Source organism: Amphiura filiformis, chromosome 10 (assembly GCF_039555335.1).
Source record: "Amphiura filiformis chromosome 10, Afil_fr2py, whole genome shotgun sequence".
In the NCBI taxonomy this organism is placed as follows: domain Eukaryota; kingdom Metazoa; phylum Echinodermata; class Ophiuroidea; order Amphilepidida; family Amphiuridae; genus Amphiura; species Amphiura filiformis.
Window position 1 is genome coordinate 53,523,510 of NC_092637.1, and position 19,108 is coordinate 53,542,617.

Here is a 19,108-nt window from a genome sequence, read left to right on the forward strand (position 1 = left end):
GATTTAAATTATACTCTAGTAAAGATTTGAATTTTAAGTCTTTCAAAAATTGTGTCATTTTAATAAGTCTCTTAGACTTATTTTTAAATCTTACAATGAAACTTTAATTTTTGTTTCAAAAAAATTAATCCGAAATTGTATTGTGGCAGAAAAAAAAACATGAAGAGGAAACAAACCGGCAACACCGGCCAGTCCAGATTGATGACATTGAAGACGATGGATAAGGAAGTAGCAAACTTTTTCACACAGGGAACTATATAAAACTTGTCCAAACTCAGGATTTTACACAATTTCGCCATCATAATGGAGAACGGGACGGAGAAACCGGACCAGCCGCCTCAGCAATCTACAGCCGAGTTAACAGCTCTGAAAAAAGTTGCTGCGAAAGGTAAGCTTTGGTGAGAAAATTGATAAAATCTAAGCCATGGTGGTGTGGTGATAGTAGATTGACAGTGTCCATTGAACACTGTGGTTGGCTGGCCTCTGAGTGACAGCTTTATTTTTATCCGTACTTCCGTGTTGGCCAATTATTGTATTGTACGAAATGGCTAGAGCTCCTAAAAATAGATTCGAGTACAGAATGAAGCAAAAAGTACCGTAGCATGATTTTATTTAGGGTAATAAGGAGGTGGAGGCCCAGTTCAGTGAGGGGAGGTGGGGGGGGTGGAGTCTGCCAGGATTGATGAACACCAGCCCATAAGTTAATTGGACACATGTAGCCCGAGGTACTCACACCTCCGTCACTACGATTTCCACTGTCCTTCTCCGTACGAAGGTCTGAAACTCCTGAAATCCTGGGCATAAAATAGGCCTACCACTTTGTCTCATCTGAAATACCCAGATAGCAAGACAACGTTGGCCCAACGTTGGCAATGGTCGGCATGGTCGCGGTTGGTAAGCCGACGCCAAGCCAACGTTGGACCAACATTGACATGCCAACCTTTAGTCATGGTTGGTATGGGAACGTCAGGTCAACGTTGGGTCAACGCGTCGTTATGCTTATATTATGGTCGGTATGCCAACGTCAAGCCAACGTAGCCAGCCAACCTTAAAATGACGGTCGGCATGCCAACGTTGGGCCAACGTTGTTGTGCCAACCTTAAATGATGGTCAGTATGCCAACGTCGAGCCAACGTAGCCAGCCAACCTTAAAATGACGGTCGGTATGTCAACGTTGGGCCAACATTGTTGTGCCAACCTTAAATGATGGTCGGTATGCCAACGTCGAGCCAACATAGCAAGCCAACCTTAAAATGACGGTCGGTACGCCGAGGATGGGCCAACGTTGTTGTGCCAACCTTAAAATGATAGTCGGTATGCCAACGTTGCACCAACGTAGCCAGCCAGTCGTAAAATGACGGTTGTTACATGGAGGTTGGGCCAATGTCGTCCGCACAAACGGGCTGGAATCCCAACATTGGACCAACGATGGTATAAGCTGTTGTTCAAGTCATGGAAATGGTCATGTTTATAATTATTTTCTTTTTATTACTAAGGCGTATTAAAGAGTGACATTAAATAAAGACTATAAAAGCCCAGTAGATAAACTAATAATAATATCAAATAATAATAATAATAATAATAATAATAATAATAATAATAATAATAATAATAATAATAATAATAATAATAATAATAATAACAATAATAATAATAATAGGCCTTATGAATAATAATGATAATGATATTAAATAATAATGATGATGATAATAATGATAATGCTTATACCATACTAGGTATGTAATTATAATAAGAACAATATTGCTAGGAATTAAATCAACAGTAAGAATTATATTTTTATATTACTTCTTTTTTTTCTTAAATCAACATTTATAGCCAATTAATGTCATCAATATTCACAGTAAATTTGATCAATATCCCTAAAAGATGCACTTTGGCAGGTTTAGTCATGAAAATATAGCTTATATTAACTTAAAACACTTGCTGAACTATGTAATCCCAGTTAGCTCAATTGGTAGAGCATCAGGCTTATAAACAGAAGGTCCCTGGTTCGAATCCCGGTAGGTACTAAGGTAAGTGACTTGTGTAAAATTAAGGTAGTTAATTTGTCTTCGTTGTAAAATAGAGAGCCAGGTAATTTAAGACTTAAAGTAAGCACAGTATACACAAGTAACTAATTTTATTCGTTTATTTTTTTCTCATTGGGCTTGTTTGTCAATGTTGGCTCAACGTTGGCCAAATAACGTTTGCCCAACATCAAAGATTTGATGTTGGCCCAACGTCGCAAATTACCTTTGTATTGAGGTTGGGTCAAAGTTGGGCCGACATTGGCCCAACGTTGCAGAGGTTGGCGGCCTGGCCAAATCCACGTTAATAACGTCAAAAAACCAACGTTGCTAACGTAGTAAGGTCGGTTCGCTCACGTTTGACCAACGTTGGGCCAACGTAGTGTTGCTATCTGGGTAGTGACAAATACCACTTCCTACCATTCCTCACGTGAAGATGAGACTTAAACAAAACATATTTGGTGCATGTTCGTAAATTTTGAGCACATTTGAGGATGTAAAAGACCAGACTTGTGACTGTTATCGTCGCAGTGTTTTGAATTCTTCCTATAAAAAAATAGATGCCATCAGTGTGACATCATCACCGTGACATGACTTCACGGTGCCCCGTTTTTAGGTACGTATGGCATTCATGGCCCTAGTGAGGAAGGAACAGGGCCATGATGTTTTGGGCTAGGACCCATGTAGCATAGGCCCTACATCATCATACCAATTAGTCCAAAACCCCCCTTCTGCCTACACAGACTCAAGACATATTATTCATTGGCGGAACCAAATCGCTCAAACACTTAAGTATGAAGAAAGTGTGTGGAGTGCACTAAAAAGTTCCAGTCTCTATTAAACGGCCACCCCCAAATTTTTCCAAAATGAAAATTGAAAAAGCAATAAAATTTACAGCCTACATGAAAAGAATGCTAGATCATTCATAGGTATCACTGGATATTATAAGAAATTCATTTCTCATGATGCAAACAGATGTGTCTAAAACTGGAATGGGTGGTGTTATTGGTCATTTTGCCGAAAAAAGTGGGGGGGGTGGGAATAGACTTGCCAGCAAGACTTCAGTCTTCATCATAAACATCATGACATCTAATCCCTATGATAAATGAAGATACTGAGTTACAGTTACTGGAACTAGGGGGGAAAACATCCCCCCCCCCGGATTGACACCCATGATCCAGATCATAATTGCCCTGCACAGTGTCATCGCCATGGTAGGTTGAATCCACAACCACGCATGGCCATTTTGTTCCGACCTTTGAGATGCATAATGAGCCGAGGGCATCCGACTAAGGCTACTGACAATAGCCTGGTAATTGACCTCTCTGTGTGTGAGTAAGCATAATAGGCCATTGAGGTCAATGGTCATCGACTTTTATACTGCCTCCACGGGAGTGAGTGCAGCTACAACCCGCGAAATTAATAGTTGGCACACTTGCACTAAACAATGGAAATGCGTGCCCTATTACAATTGTGGAGGCGAGGGAAACATGCATGCAATATATGTGAAGTACAGACTCCCCCCTATATCTCACTCTTCCCCACTCCCCATCATTCAATGTTGGAGGGTCTCACGGACCTGTTGACAACATGGCTTGGTCCAACATACCAAAAGACGGGCAAACTGTGCCAACCTTTTTTTCCTGGATTGTAGCCTACGATACGCTATAGTTCGGCACATATAAAATCAGAATATTTTTGACAGTTGAGTTCAAGACGCACACTTCTTTCTCAAGACGCTAGCTAACGACTATCATATCCGTTGAACAGATATATTCAAGTGCAAGGAACCAAATCTGGTTTCTTCAGACTAAATCAATTACGGGAGATATTCATCATTTTCTACCCCTGCTGTATCCAAAGATTTATCGTCTGAATATCAAATCGTGCATAGCACATTCATGTGTATCGATCCCGGGTACTGATTTTAGTATCTCTGCTGTAGGCCTACCAAGTAATTATTAGCCAGGCAATGTCAGTGTGCCCGTGTACTATACCACCTACTGATAATTAATATAGCAGCAGCTCTATAGAAAGGAATGATCTAAAATATTATTTTTAATATTTCAGCGATAACTGAACATGAGGAACTTAGAAAGAAATACAAAGCCTTGGAAGTCAAATTCAGGAACACAGAAACAGAACGAAATGAAGTCAACAAACTACTCAGACAGACCTCTCAAGAATTTGAAAACCTGAAAAGTGGTAAGTCTCTATGATGGTAAGCAGTGGGGAGGGATGGGGGTTGATGGATGGTCAGTGGGGGAGGGGGGGGGTGGGGATGGTAAGCAGTGGGGATATTGGGTTGCCAGGGATGGTAAGCAGTGGGAGGGATGGTAAGCAGTGGGGGAGGGTGGGATGGGGGATGGTAAGTAGTAGGGAAGGGGTGGGTGGGGGATGCATGGTAAGTAGTGGGGGGTGGCTGGAGGATGATAAGCAGTGGGAGCGGGGGTAGCGAGGGATGGTAAGCAGTGGGGTAGGGTGGGATGGGGTTGGTAAGCAGTGAGGAAGGGGTGTGGGGGATGGTAAGCAGTGGGGGGGGGGGGTAAGCAGTGGGGAAAGTAAGATGGGGGATGGTAAGCAGTGGGGAAGGGGGGGGTGGGGATGCATGGTAAGCAGTGGGGTGGAAGGGGTGGCGAGGGGATGGTAAGCAGTGGGGGTAGTGGATGGTAAGTAGTGGGGGAGGGGTGGGGAGGGGATGGTAAGCAGTGGGGGTGGTGGGATGGGGATGGTAAGTAGTAGGGAAGGGGTGGGTGGGGGATGCATGGTAAGCAGTGGGGGTGGCTGGAGGATGGTAAGCAGTGGGAGAGGGGGTGGTGAGGGATGGTAAGCAGTGGGGGAAGGTGGGTGGGGGATGTAAGCAGTGGAAGAGGGGTGGTAAGGGGATGGTAAGCAGTGGGGGAAGGTGGGTGGGGGATGTAAGCAGTGGAAGAGGGGTGGTAAGGGGATGGTAAGCAGTGGGGGATGTAAGCAGTGGAAGAGGGGTGGTAAGGGGATGGTAAGCAGTGGGGGAGGGTGAGGTGGGGATGGTAAACATTTGGGGATGGTGGATATATGCATGCATGCGGTAAGCATATGGTAAGCAGTGGGGTGGCTGGATGATTGTAAGCAGTGGGAGGGGGTGGTGAGGGGATGGTAAGAAGTGGGAGCGGGTGTGGCGAGGGATGGTAAGCAGTGGGAGAGGGGGTGACTAGGGGATGGTAAGCAGTGGAAGAGGGGTGGTAAGGAATGGTAAGCAGTGGGGAGGGATGGGTGGGGATGGTAAAAGAATCTTGCATAATCTTACATAATCTCCCTGAAATCTCAAAAAATCTCTTTCATTTGTTTTTCAGTATCGGAAGTAGCTTGTAAAGACTACACAGATTTGTCAATTCAACTAGAAATGGAATCACAATGTCGGGTTACAGCGGAGTCGTTTGCCTCTAGGGTAAGTGATATAAAGGGGCGTATCTGAGGGGAGGCACAAGACAGTGGAATGCGCAGAACATTGAAAGTGGGGGGCAGGTTGTTCAGTTCCCCGAATGTAGTCTGATTAGGAGTGTAAGGTGCGGGCGAGATCAGTCATTTCGGGGGAAATGACTGATTTGATTTGACAAAAATTGAATCCTGTCAAACACAACAACAGATTCAGCTGATATTTTATATTCCCAGTTTCTTTAAAACCTGAATAGTTTTAACAAAGACCAATGTGATACAATGTGACTATATAGGCTACACATACAAATGCTGAAATAAGGAAGTACATGTTTGGTATAAATGTTTACACAAGGGCCATCAAAGTACAAAGTTTATACAAAGTCTACAATATAATGCTTACACCTCACAGACAGGGATTGGGAGATATGGCAGGCAGGATATTTTGTGGACAGTCAATCAAATTTAATTTTTAAAAAAATCATTAGATTCATTTATTGTAATAGTTTGTTTGTGACTTTATTATTAAAGTTGCCAAAATGGGGGGGGGGGGGCAACATTTGATATCATGTCCCCATCTAAAAACCTGGGGTGGGGGACATGCCCCCCCAGGTGTTGCAGAATTTTAAACTCTCCATCGGTCAGGTCCAAATAACAGGGGCGGATCCAGGTTATTGAAAGGAGGGCCCACTCATGAAAAATCACCAGGTGCACAGCAACCATTTTGGCCAATCTGGGAGCCTGATCAGCCTGTAGTAGAAAATTGTGCCAAAATCACCTCAAAAATTGTCAAACATTTTCCCCTTTTTTTGGGTGCATGCCACTTCCGCCTTGATCTGCCCTTTCCACATAACTCATTTGCCTAACTTCATATAAAGTTAGGACATCATTATAATCATGTCATACTTATTTTTTTTGCACTGTGTGTGTATTGTGCAAAAATACACTCATACTCTCTTCTTGATCTATTTTTTTTAAAAATGAAAATCGAATTTAGAATTTTTTTTTTTAAAGTAATATTGTGTAGGCTTCAACTTTTGTGCTATTCCAGTTGAAATCCATGATAACTCCCTATGGAAGACATGACCTTAATCTTCCACATAGGGAGTGACTCCATTTGAAATCTACACCCCTTGTGTGGGAGATTAATTAAAATAAGGGGTGTATGCAGTAGCGTAGCCAGCAGGGGGCAGGGAGGCAGAGTGCCCCCTGACAAAAAAATGAAAGAAAAAAGTGCCCCTCTGACAAAAAATAAAAGGGAAAATCAGGAGGGCAAAGGAAAAGAAAAGGGGCAAGGATCCCTTTTCTACCGAAATTCAGCTCGAAAATACGCATATTGCAAAGATTAAGCCTTTCCATCCTGAAAATGGGCGAAAATAGTGGAAAATGCCAATTTTTTGCGCGATGCGCGCGCACATCGTCCCAATAAAGCCTTTTGTCTCTATGTATTGTATGATGCAACTGTAATTTTTTTCGTCTGTGCCCAAAAAAATTTTATTTTGTCCCCCCTGACCAAAAAAGCTCGCTACGCCCCTGGGTGTATGGATTTTAACTGGAATAGCGGCCCCGGTATGGACAAATATTAAATATTAAAAATATAAAAATATCTGACAGTAGCAAGACAGACAAGGAATTTCCAGATGTGAATCAAAATGGGCTATTCCAGTTGACATCCATACACCCCCTATGGAAGACATGACCTTAATCTCTCACACAGGGTGTGTAGATTTCAAATGGAATCACCCATTCAGGTAGCCCTATTTGGAACTCACACCCCCCTTATGGGAGATTAAGGTTATGTCTGCCATAGGGGGTGTATGGATTTCAACTGGAATAGCCCATTGACCCAAAACAAAAATTTTGTAAACTTTAATATGGAAATACATTTTGTAGATAATCATTGAAAGTTTGCTGCTTATTTCAGGAACTGCAAAGTGTAGTTTGTATCGTAGTAGTAGTAGTGAACATCCCACCAAACACAAAAATGTTTTTAAAACGTTAAACATGTTGGTGAAAACGTTTGAAATAAAATTTAAAAGTCCGGATATATAAAGGTCAAGAAAACATTTCAAAAACATGTTTATATCATACAACAGTATTTTAAAAAGGCTATCAAAATTTAAAAAAATTAGAACTAGCCTAGCCTCGTTCACACACCGTGACACCTCTCGAAATAGCGAGCGAAGCGAGCACCGAGCGTAGCTAGCCCAGTTCACAAACTGCGATGCCCTCGAATAGCGAGCAAAGCGAGCACTGAGCATAGCGAGGTGGATCATCAGATTCATAGGTATCATCAGAGTACAGCACAGAGCCTGTGCTATTGTAAAAATATATTTTTTAATGTTAAAACGTTTTATACCCTTTCTACAATGTAATACCCGACATTTAAACATTTTCTGTATAAAACATTTTGTGTTTGCTGGGATGATTCAATTGCTATACTAGCCTGCAGTATTATGGATGTAAGAGAACTTGCATCCCTAGTAATACATAGGCTCTGGAAGATTTTACATATGGGAAGGGGCCCGCGCTGGGCATCCATATCATGATCAGGCTTCATCCAAGTACTGCATGAAGCATAAGCTTTTGAAATACACAAATATCACCTTAAACTGTGAACTTCACCTATAACTAAAAGTAAGACTTTTACCTTTTTAAAAATATGTTGATGATAGTTTTTTGGGGGCGGGGGGGGCAGGTTCGGAGCCACTATTGCTCCGGGCTGTAATGTATGTTCAATTGGGGAGGAGAGGTAATAATGCTGATTATGCTGGCTGGTAATGTTCCTTTGTAGGGTTATAACTTCCCATCCCCTAAATACAATTGTAATTTGTACAGGCCATAATCAGATGGCAGGGGGGGGCATGAACTATTGGGCAGGTTAATTTGAAAAGTAAACTCAGCTCACACTGAGTAGTCACTTTACAAATTAAGGGAAGCAGGGGGAACATGTACATTTTGAACGTATCAAACCTCAAAATCGCTCTTCATTTGGAGTAAACATGAGACTCATTCTACTATTCCAGTTGAAATCCATACCCCCTATGGAAGACATAACCTTAATCTCCTACACAGGGGCATATCAAAACCTTTCTATGTGAAAAGTAACATGTTTTTTACCCAAAATAATATTCACTACACAATGAAAAGCAATAGTGACCTTGATGAACGCTTGAGCTGTGTGGAGTCATGCTAAAAATAGATCGTATAGTCTCACGCAAAGTCTACGCTTGGTGCGTATTTCACGTGTCATGCGAATTATGCTGTGCCATATAGGCTGTGACTAAGACTGGCAGACCCAGCGAGTTATCGAAGGACTAGAATTGACTTCTGATTAGGGGGTACCCATAGTTTTTTGTATCTTGGCGAGAGACTAAATTCAGGTCTATCATAACCATTTTAGATGACCATTAGGGAAAATGTCTATACAGTCGATTAACCCGAGAACATTTTTAATAACGTGGCGCTATTTCGTAGAGTTACTGTTGGAACAGGGCAGGTTTGACAGGAAAACCCAGAAAAACTTGATCTCACGCAGGGAAAGGAACAAAATGAGTGAAAAGATGGAATGAATAAAAATTCAGGCGGGTTTATGGAAGCACCTACAAAAAAAAAAAAAAAATAATTTTAGGGTTAAAGAATATCTCAAGGTAATATAAACGTGGGTATAGAATTCTGAGTTCACTAGTTCGAAATTGACAGCGATTTAAAGAAAAATTTGGTCATTTTTAGCCAGTTTTCTGTTGCGTTTTGAATGGCCAAGTCTGCCGTGAATTCACTGATTCTGAAATGTTACTAAAGGTTTTGATATGTTGTACATTCCTAATGGAGTCAGCCATTCAAGTAACCACATTTGGAAGATTAAGGGCATCCATTTCATGATGAGGCCTCATCCACTTTTTGTGTGGAAGATTAAGTTCATATCCTCCATATAGGGGGTGTATGGATGTCAACTGGAACAGCCCAATTTGCTTGGTTGTGTCACATATATTTTGATGTAACTATTTCCAAGTACTGCAAATGTGGAAATTTTTATGGGACATTAATTTTCACGTTTTTCACGCTCAATGCAGCTACGGCGAAAATAAAAACACCCGAATATGTTCTTTTTATGTAGGCCCTATGGGTCTATCATGTAAGAAAACTCAAAATCGCAAATTTTAAAACAAGTGAAATGGTTAAAAATCAGCGAAGCGTGTTAATTTACACACGCAGAAATAAGCACTTTTACAGGACTTGGCATGTTCAACTCACATAAACCATTAATTTCTTCAGTGACATCATAAAGTCATAGTACGTCAGATTGTGCATTTAATCATCATCGTTGGGACAGCAGCCAATGTGACACAGCTGACACCATTCTTTGTCATTGTTACGCTCCTAATTAATGTTCTGCATGCTAGCCATAGGCTCCATATAAAAAGTCCAAAGTTTTGAAATATCTTCTCAAAATATCAAGAGCTATCTCAAGAACCACTGAACCAATACTAGGCTTGTTTGTACTCATTTGAATGCATTTTTCATGCCGAGTCCAAATATGGTCATGAAAATTTACAATTCTGAAATTTTTGAATTTTGATTAAAAAAAAAAAATTTTAAACTTGTCGTCTGCAGTCGACACCTGCATATAGAGAGTTAATCTATGGCTGTTGCTGTCCAATCATTAGTATGATTAATTGGTTTAAAATAATGAACAGTAAAATACAATGTAAACTGGGGGAGTGGGAACCCAATACTAAGATAAGGCTAAGATATATGCATTATGTACAGTCCTATTAAAAGACCTACTGTTTTCTTCTTCTTTTTTGGCCCGTTTTCCCACCAAATACTATATTGTGTTTGCCCCATATTTTTCTTGTCCCCAGCTAATTTTTGCTCCCAAGACCCATTTTGTGGATAAATATAATGTTACAACAAAAATCTCTTTGACCTGTTTCAAATCAAAATAAACATCATTTGACCAACTTTTTTTAAAAACAACTTTGTCTGCTGTTTCAGCTTTGACCTGTTGGCAACTTTGTATAATTAATTAGCTAATTTGCATAAATACTAATTAATTAATAATTAATTAGCTAATTTGCATAAATACTAATTAATTATGCAAATGTTCAAATTAGAGGGTGGGTAGGCAATATTATGCATTGAAACAGTTCAACACATTAGCACTTTGACCAAGTTTTAAGCAAAATTCTGCAAAAAGAAATTTGAACATTGATTTTTAGCAAAATGTTTGCAAAACATTTCATATTCATGAAATCTTGCAAGTCATATTAGCTCATTAACTACATTGATTAGGCCTAAAAAATTGTTTGATTTGCGTAACATAAAAAAAATTAGGGTAAGTTGGGTCATTTTTTTTTTACTTTTTAAGCTGTAAATTTTGTTTGATAAAGGCTTTGGAACTTGTTTTCTTTCTTTTTTTTTTAATTTATAAAAATTGGTTTATTTATATATATCGCTCATTCTACAAAATCGGGTGCCAATAGCCCTTTTTCCATTCTTTGGTCCACAAACACTTTGTTGAGCATTTAGGGCATCAAATATGTTGTTTTTCTGGTAGAACTCAACGAGATCTACAAGGACATATATAGTTTTCCATACTTTAAATGCTTTCTTCAGCCTGGTTAACCCTGCCAAAGGCTCAAAAATCGCTAAAAATGTGTTTCCACTGCTCAAGTGTCAAATCTGACCCTTAATATTTTCTTTGAATAAATGCGAAATCTTTACATCAGGGCCGTAGCAAGCGGGGCGGCTGGGGATGCCATGGCCGCCCCACTTTTTGGGAAATTTGTTACGTTTTTCTTTATATCTTTATTTCAATTTTGGCATATATTTGTAATTTGGCCGCCCCACATTTGTGATGGCCGCCCCACATTTTTCAACCTTGCTACGGCCCTGCTTTACATATTTGTTGTTTTTAATTAGATAACGTGCCATCATATTGTTTATCAACATTATTTTTTAGTGATTAAAACGTCTTTGTGTAATTCTAAAATAAATTGTACTTTCCACCAAAACGCTGTGAGCTACGTTACCCCTTTTTAACACACGTTATTGGAAAGACGTAAGACAGAGATATCAACGTAGTTTGCGGCTTTTGAAAGGTAGACAAGTCAAAATTTGAGAATTTGTGCTTACTGGAGGCATTTCGTGTTAAAAGTGGTTAAACAAGCTTTTTAAGATAATTCGAGGGTGCTGAATTTGAAAATGCTGTTTAACCAGTTCAGTTTTGGAGTCTTAGCCCTCAAAATTAAAAAAACAAAATGGCCGCCATTTTCAACATATTTTGGATTATAACTTGAATTTTAAACAGCATAGGAGGTTAAAAATTGTGGCAATATTCATGTTTATGATGCAGAGGAACCAAAATTGATTGTTACTGAAGTTTCAAGTGGTATGGTTTTGCCACCATGTTGAATTCCAAAATGGCCGCCATTTTCATCAAGTTTATGCATTTCCTGCTATAACTTGGATAGTAGGCAGCATAGATGTTTAAAAATGATGGCAGTACCAATGTTTTTAATACCAAGGATTCCAAATTATCTGTTACCTAATATCTGTTGTAACTAGTCACAGTTGCCACCATCTAGAATTCCAAGATGGCCGCCATTTTCATCAAGTTTCTGCATTTCATGTTATAACTTGGATAGTAGGCAACATAGAAGTTTACAAAATGATGGCAGTACCCATCATTTTGATACCATGGATTACAAATTATCTGCTACCTACTACCTGCTGTAACTAGTTAGGGTTGCCACCATTTAGAATTCCAAGATGGCTGCCATTCATTTGGCAATTTATGGGTGTATTTCAAAAAACAAATTTGTCATCGTTTTCATATAAACTTCTTTTAATTTAATATTAAATTAGTTTTCCAAGTGCATTTAAAAAGGTTAAAGATTTCCAAATTACCTATAAATACTTTACACCGTACAACTCATGAAACTGTCAACATTGGCACTTAATGTTACTTACGGCTAATTGTTCCCGTTAGGATCTTGTAACTATTTGATTCTTTCTATTTGACCTTTCACTTTGTAGTTCAGTGATTCCTAACTTTAATTGATGCCTTTTAAGGCAAGAGTGCAGAAACAGAAGAGACTTGACAGTCTCTTCTGTTTCTGCACTCTTGTTGGCTGTTAAATGCACACGTATGCACAACCATCTGTGCATGGCAGCTGCAATTGTTTATACATCCATTGGTACATTTGCATGTTGGAGGTAGATTCTCCTGTGGACAACCCTTTGAGAATAGTATCACACGTGCCTCCTTATCACATCTGTGCACATCATCTGGCATGCACCTTGCAAATGAATTGTGCTAAGAGCTGTCAACAATTGCTTGAAACACCTCTGTCTTTTTGCCGTAGCCAGCAAGCTGTGACACACTGTCACAACCAGTTATGAAATAGAAGCAAAGCTTCCACTTGGCAAGGCAGCAGTTTCTGATAGATTTTGTGGATTGGGATGTATTTGGGCTTCTTACAAATCCTGCCTTCATCCACAGCTGAGTGCATAGCATCTTGTCAAAATAAGCAGCCAGCAAGACAAGTATGTCAGTGTCACGTGCTGAAACCACTACAGCTTCAGCATTTGTGTTAATGCAATGAAGTACAAAGTGAGTATCCGCCTCCTCATGGCCTCTAGGGCTGTTGTGTCCATCCCTAAATCTGAAGATCTAACTTCTGTTATATGTGCAAATCCTCCAGCCACTACAAGTGTTGTGGGTGCAATTGATACAGCATTTGTCATAAGCTGTTGAGATAGGAGCGGCAAGATTTGCTTTATTCTCTCAAGTGAGAGAAAGTTAGTCCAGTTATTCGGTAGAGAACGTTGTGGTTTTCTATTACCCGGCATACTGGTCGTTAGCCCGGGTTCGTTTTGTTCTGGTTCCAGTCTTGATGGAATCATGCTGGTAATCTGTCAAAGGTTACCTCAATCCTCTGAAACTCAGCCACCACTGCTTGTATGCAGACTCCCATTCATGGAAGCAAGTGAAATTTGAACAGGCATAAGTTCATGCTGCAGAATCTGGTCCAGGGCCGTATTAGTGGTGTTGTTTATGGTGTCAAGTGTGCTGAAGATCAGGAGTGCCAAGCACTTTACATTGGTAAAACCGGCAGCGGTCACAGCTTTGACATTGACATTTTTGTCATTTTGGACCGTGAACTATGTTGGTTCGAGCAGGAAGTCAAAGAAGTGTGGGTACAAGCCGAACAACCGTCCCTCAACAGGAGCGGGGGCTTTGGAGTGAATCTGTCACATGGTTGGGATCAGGTCATCAAGCAACTTCCTCATCGATTGACCTGGGATGACCCTAAATCATTCATGGGAGGATAGGGGGGATAAATTCCCCCAATATTTTGCCAGGGGGTGGTCCATACAATCATCCCCCTCCCAATGTTGACGCCTGTATATGTGTGTTTCCAGCAAAATTAACATGATATTTGGCCATTTTAGCCTAAATCTGTAAAAAGTGCAAATTTTTGCGTGCATTTGTACCATCATCTTATTCTGTTGCCAAAAGGTGCTGGATTCACTATACTTCAAGAAATTTTTCGACCCCCCCCCCCATGTCGTCAAAAAGAAATCTATGCCACTAGCACTGGCCAAATCTTTGGTTGCAATATTCTACAGTACAGGAGATGGTACCCCCTTGCTGAAAACATTGAATCATCCGAAAGCTGAGACGACTTCTCCTCATCGAGGTTGTCACGCTGGATGGTGTAATCTCGTTGTACACAAACTAACTTTCCAATTGGGAGTGTTCCATCATCAGCACTTGCCTAATTTACTTGATATGCAAGTTCTCATGTTATATAAGAGAGTACCCATCTGCCTAATGCAGTGATACTTCTTGTGATACCTACAATCCCACCGCTCCTCTTCCCAGTACCACCATTCTTGGCTATCAGGGGATACTTGGTTGAATTTCCGCCCGGACTCCTTTACAACGAAATTTCCTGCCTGGAATTCAAGGAGGACTTTTGGTGGACATGGTGGAAGGTAGCTCATTTCTGCCATATAAGTGGTACCCCATTTGGCATAGTGGTATGATCATACCTAAAAAAGAAAGTTAGCATCCTACTGAAGGCATACAAGTGGAGATCCCAGACACCATCACGGTGTGCTCTGATGAAAGCAAGAGAATGCTCACCATGTCCATATATTGCCAGATGATGTGGACAGATGCGATAAGGCACGGGTGATACTATATTCAAGGGTTGTCCACAGGAGAATCTACCACCAACATCTGATGCAGTAAGGCTTCATACAAAGTATGCACATTACCAGGCTTGTATTTGGAAACAAGCAGTCACCATTTCTCCCCAAAGTAACTGACATGGGATGGACCTACATAGATAGAAAGTATAGAACCTGGCTCCACAACTGATGACACTACCTCCAATTCCCAAAGCATGTAGCGAGATAGTTTCATGCATGTATAAATGGCGATTGCAGTTGCAAAATTAAATGGCTAAGCACATTTAACAGCCATCAAGAGTGCAAAAACAGAAGAGACTAAAGCCATTAATCAGAGTTTGGAATCACTGTACTACGAAGTGAAAGGTCAAATAGAAAGAATCAAATAGTTGCAAGATCCTAACGGGAACAATTAGCCGTAAAAGTAAAATCAAGTGCCAATGTTACCAGTTTTATGAGTTGTACGGTGTAAAGTATAGGCCTAGTAGCTAAACAGCGGCCATTTTGAAATCTTTAACCTTTTAAAATGCACTTGGAAAACCAATTCAATATCACTGTTTTTTGTTATAAAGAAATTAAAAGTGCATTTAGCCAGAGAAAGTAACCTACCCTTATGAAAACGAAGACAATTTTGTTTTTCTGAAACACACCCCAGATTTACCTAATGAATGGTGGCCATCTTGGAATTATAGATGGTGGCAACCCTAACTAGTTACAACAGATAGTAGGTAACAGATAATTTGGAATCCTTAGTATTAAAAACATGGGTACTGCCGTCATTTATAAACTTCTACGTTGCCTACTATCCAAGTTATAGCAGAAAATGCAGAAATTTGATGAAAATGGCGGCCATTTTGGAATTCAACATGGCAGCAAAACCATACCATTAAAACTTCAGTAACAATCAATTTGGGCTCCTCTGTATCATAAACAATTGCCACCATTTTTAACCTCTTATGTTGTATAACATTCAAGTTATTATCAAAAATATGTTGAAAATGTCGGCCATTTTGTTTTTTGAATTTTGAGGGCTAAGACTCCAAAACTGAACCGGTTAAACGTATTCAGCACCCTCGAATTATCTTTAAAAGTTTGTTTAACCACTTTTAACACGAAATGCCTCCAACCTTTTAATAAAGCACAAATTCTCAAATTTTGACCTGTCTAAGGAAACACTCATAGGTTTTTAAAAATCACAGTAAAAATCGTGATGCTGTAGCATTTTTGGCATAGAAATTTTGTAAACATTGAAATTTTGACCGACCATGTTAAGATTGGTGAGCTACGTTACCAGAATTCCATAGTATGCACTTGTATAACAAGTACTTCCTAATAATATGTGATAGGTACCAGTGATCGAACCCCATTTATATTAGAATTAACCGGCATAACGTTCTAACGTTCGCAAATCACATCAAAAACATTAAAAACCCGTGAACTACGTTACTGTGAGCTACGTTACGCACTCATTTACGCATCTTTAAAACTTCTATGAAATGGTGAAATCGGTGTTACATTTCACTCAAATGATCTTTCGTTTGCTTTTTATGACCTTGGATTAAGTAAAAGCAGCCCATTTTGTAGCCGGTAACGTAGCTCACATTACATTGAGTTCTAGTGTTCAAAAACATCATGACTTCCTGAAAGAAAAATATACAAGTGGTGTTGGCAATCTTTTACATCTGAAAGTAGTGATACATTTACTCTTAAAAAACACAAAAAGCAGGTCTTTTTGAACAACTTTTATTTTTTCAATTTTTACAGTGGATTGGCACCCGATTTTGTAGAATGAGCGATTTATTTTTACAAAAAGAGAAGTCAGGGTCAGGCCTACTTTTAGGGTCAGTTGGGTTAAACCAATCAAAATATTTTTAGGCCTTATTGATAAGAACAATAAAATACAAAGAAAATTAAAATGCCGCTATTAGAAAATCTGTATGTCCGATTTGCTACAAACAAAGGACATACTGATAAATACTTTGTACTATTCAATTCTCGCTATTCGCAATAAGGGCGCCGCCAGCGGTTTGCGATGTAATCGTGATGTATCATGGGAAAAGGTTGACATCCAAGTCCGCGCAATACGAATATTACCATGCTATTAAATATGAACACGTGACAATATTTTTTAGTTTGTCAATATAACGGTATTACACGCAAATCGATAGAGAAAAATTGTGCACATTTCAAATCACATTATTAAGTATTATTGAGTATCGATTCGCGTGTAACACCTTTATTTTGACAAACTAAAAAAATATTGTCACATGTTCCTATGTAATAGCATGGTAATATTCGTATTGCGCGGACTTGGATGTCGACCTTTTCCCATGATACATCACGATTACATCGCAAACTGCTGGCGGCGCTTTATTGCGTAATAGCGAGAATTACAATGCATTTTCTGGGAATCATACATTTAATTAATGGCATGAAGACGCTGCCAACATTCAGCCAGTAGTTACATAATTTATGAGCTAGGAAGCATTTTAGGAGTGTGACATCACAATGAGGATGTTGGTACTTGTTTCAATCTATCTCCTGTTCTATTATCAAGAATGATAGATTATAGGATAGGTTACATTTCCTTTGTTTTCTTTTGGTGTTGTCGTTAGGATGTTACATGGAAATCATGCCGACACCATCCTTATGTTAAGGAAGTACAGTACAGATATTGCCTATCTCCATGCGAGTGTCTACTTTTTAGGTGCATATGATTTAAAGTTTCAATTTTCATTTTAATTGCATTTCTATAACCTTTCTCAGTAACATTGGGAACTGGCTGCAGCTGTTTTCAGAAAGTAAACTTGGAAAATCCAAACTTTTCTTTTAAAATAAAGTCACTGCTCTATCATGAGGGGATGTGCACTTATTTTCTGGAACAGCCCATTGCAGTTTTACCAATTCTGCACTGTAAATAAAAGTGGGGATGAAAGAATATAAATATTGACTATATAAAGGGCAGGCCTGTAACCCCGGTCCCTGCACTCCGTGCATCCGCAGGTATTCATGCTTGTGGATGAACTTTAAAAACACCCCCTTTTGCATCTCATTTCGCGAAGTTTTTAGGGGAAAAACGCCCCTTTTTTAGCGATTTTGCGAATTATTTGCCCTTCGATAATACCCCTATTTTCCATATAAACATATACCCTTTTCTGGCAGAAACGCGTAGGCTGCTCGATGAAAATAGCCTTTTTGTCAATTTCGCGAACACGTGGTTTGAAAAAAAAAACACCCCTTTTTTGTGTGTTTCGCGAATCGCGTTTCTTCATCTGAAAACACCCCTTATTTCGCGAAATTTTCGACGAGCATGAATACCCACGGATGAACGGAGTGCGGGGGACCGGGCCTGTAACCAGGATTTATTTTGTGTGGGGAGGGGCTGATTTTGAAAATGTGGACTTGGAGGGGCTGATTTTGATATAAAATTGGATCGATTGAGCCCATATTTATTGAATCGAGCTATGAGTTTTAAAATATTGGGCGAGACGTAGTCAAGTCCAATATTTTAAAACTCATAGCAGACCAAAAATATTGGGCGTAAAGCATCAATTTTATCATTATTATGTTTTGGATCCAATATTTTCACACACTTGGACTCATCAAAACATAATAATGAAAAAAAGGACTTTTCCAAATTTGTATCTTTTTGACCAAAAAGGCATAAAAAGCCGCTATTTCTTCACTCCCTGTGCTAGCAAACGGGACTTGTTGGGTCAAAAAAAGGGGACGGACTTTGGATTGGGGGAGGGATATCTCAAAAGTTGGCACTTTTTATGTTGAAGCCTATGGTTAGCATACAAAGCCTAAAGAGATTAAGAACGGCTATTGAGGTGATAGAATTGGGAAGTCAGAAAATGAGAATCACATGGAAGTGTGACATCACATGGGAGATGTTTAATACCTGTACTCATTATGATACTTATTATGTTATCTCCTCATCATTATAAAGCATGTAGCGGCAATCACTAAGGCACTGGAGTGGCTATCGAGGAGATAGAATTAGGAAGTCACAAAATGAGAGCAGGAAGTGTTTAGGAGTGTGACAGTCACTAGTAGTTGTCAATTGCCAATTAAATTGATCTTTATTGGTTCATAGTCTTTACAATGCTAAGGCCAAAAAAAATAATGGTTTGTCTCAAAGCTCACGAGTGGTTTGAAAACAAATGCGAAATGCAATTTTTTTTTTTTATTCACAACTTTTTTTCATGGTATTTGAAGAAAAAAATCTTATTTTCGCCGAATTTTTCTGGAAAAACTAAAAAAATTTTTTTTTTGAAAAAAAAATCTGCATTTCTTTTTTTCCAAATCTCACAATTTTACAAATGCGCGCGCGAGCTTTGAGACAAACCTTTTTTTTTTTGGCGTAATGGTAACCGGTTTGGCCCTTTACATTAGAAGGAGTACCCTTTGAATGTGTTGGTACAAAATTCATAACCCACAACCACAACTCTTGAGCTATG

The 19,108-nt window shown here is 39.5% G+C and overlaps 1 protein-coding gene across 1 annotated transcript in view; it reads left to right on the forward strand.

Moving 5' to 3' along the window:
- Nucleotides 1–212: 212 nt before the first annotated feature.
- The window catches only part of LOC140163025 (shootin-1-like), a 136,447-nt gene continuing 117,551 nt past the window's right edge, over nt 213–19,108 (forward strand). Inside the window, exons 1-3 of the mRNA XM_072186364.1 lie at nt 213–388; nt 4,098–4,232; nt 5,360–5,454. Of these exons, the coding sequence (XP_072042465.1) occupies nt 304–388; nt 4,098–4,232; nt 5,360–5,454 (315 nt within the window). The 5' untranslated portion in view covers nt 213–303. The remainder of the gene's footprint in view (nt 389–4,097; nt 4,233–5,359; nt 5,455–19,108) is intronic.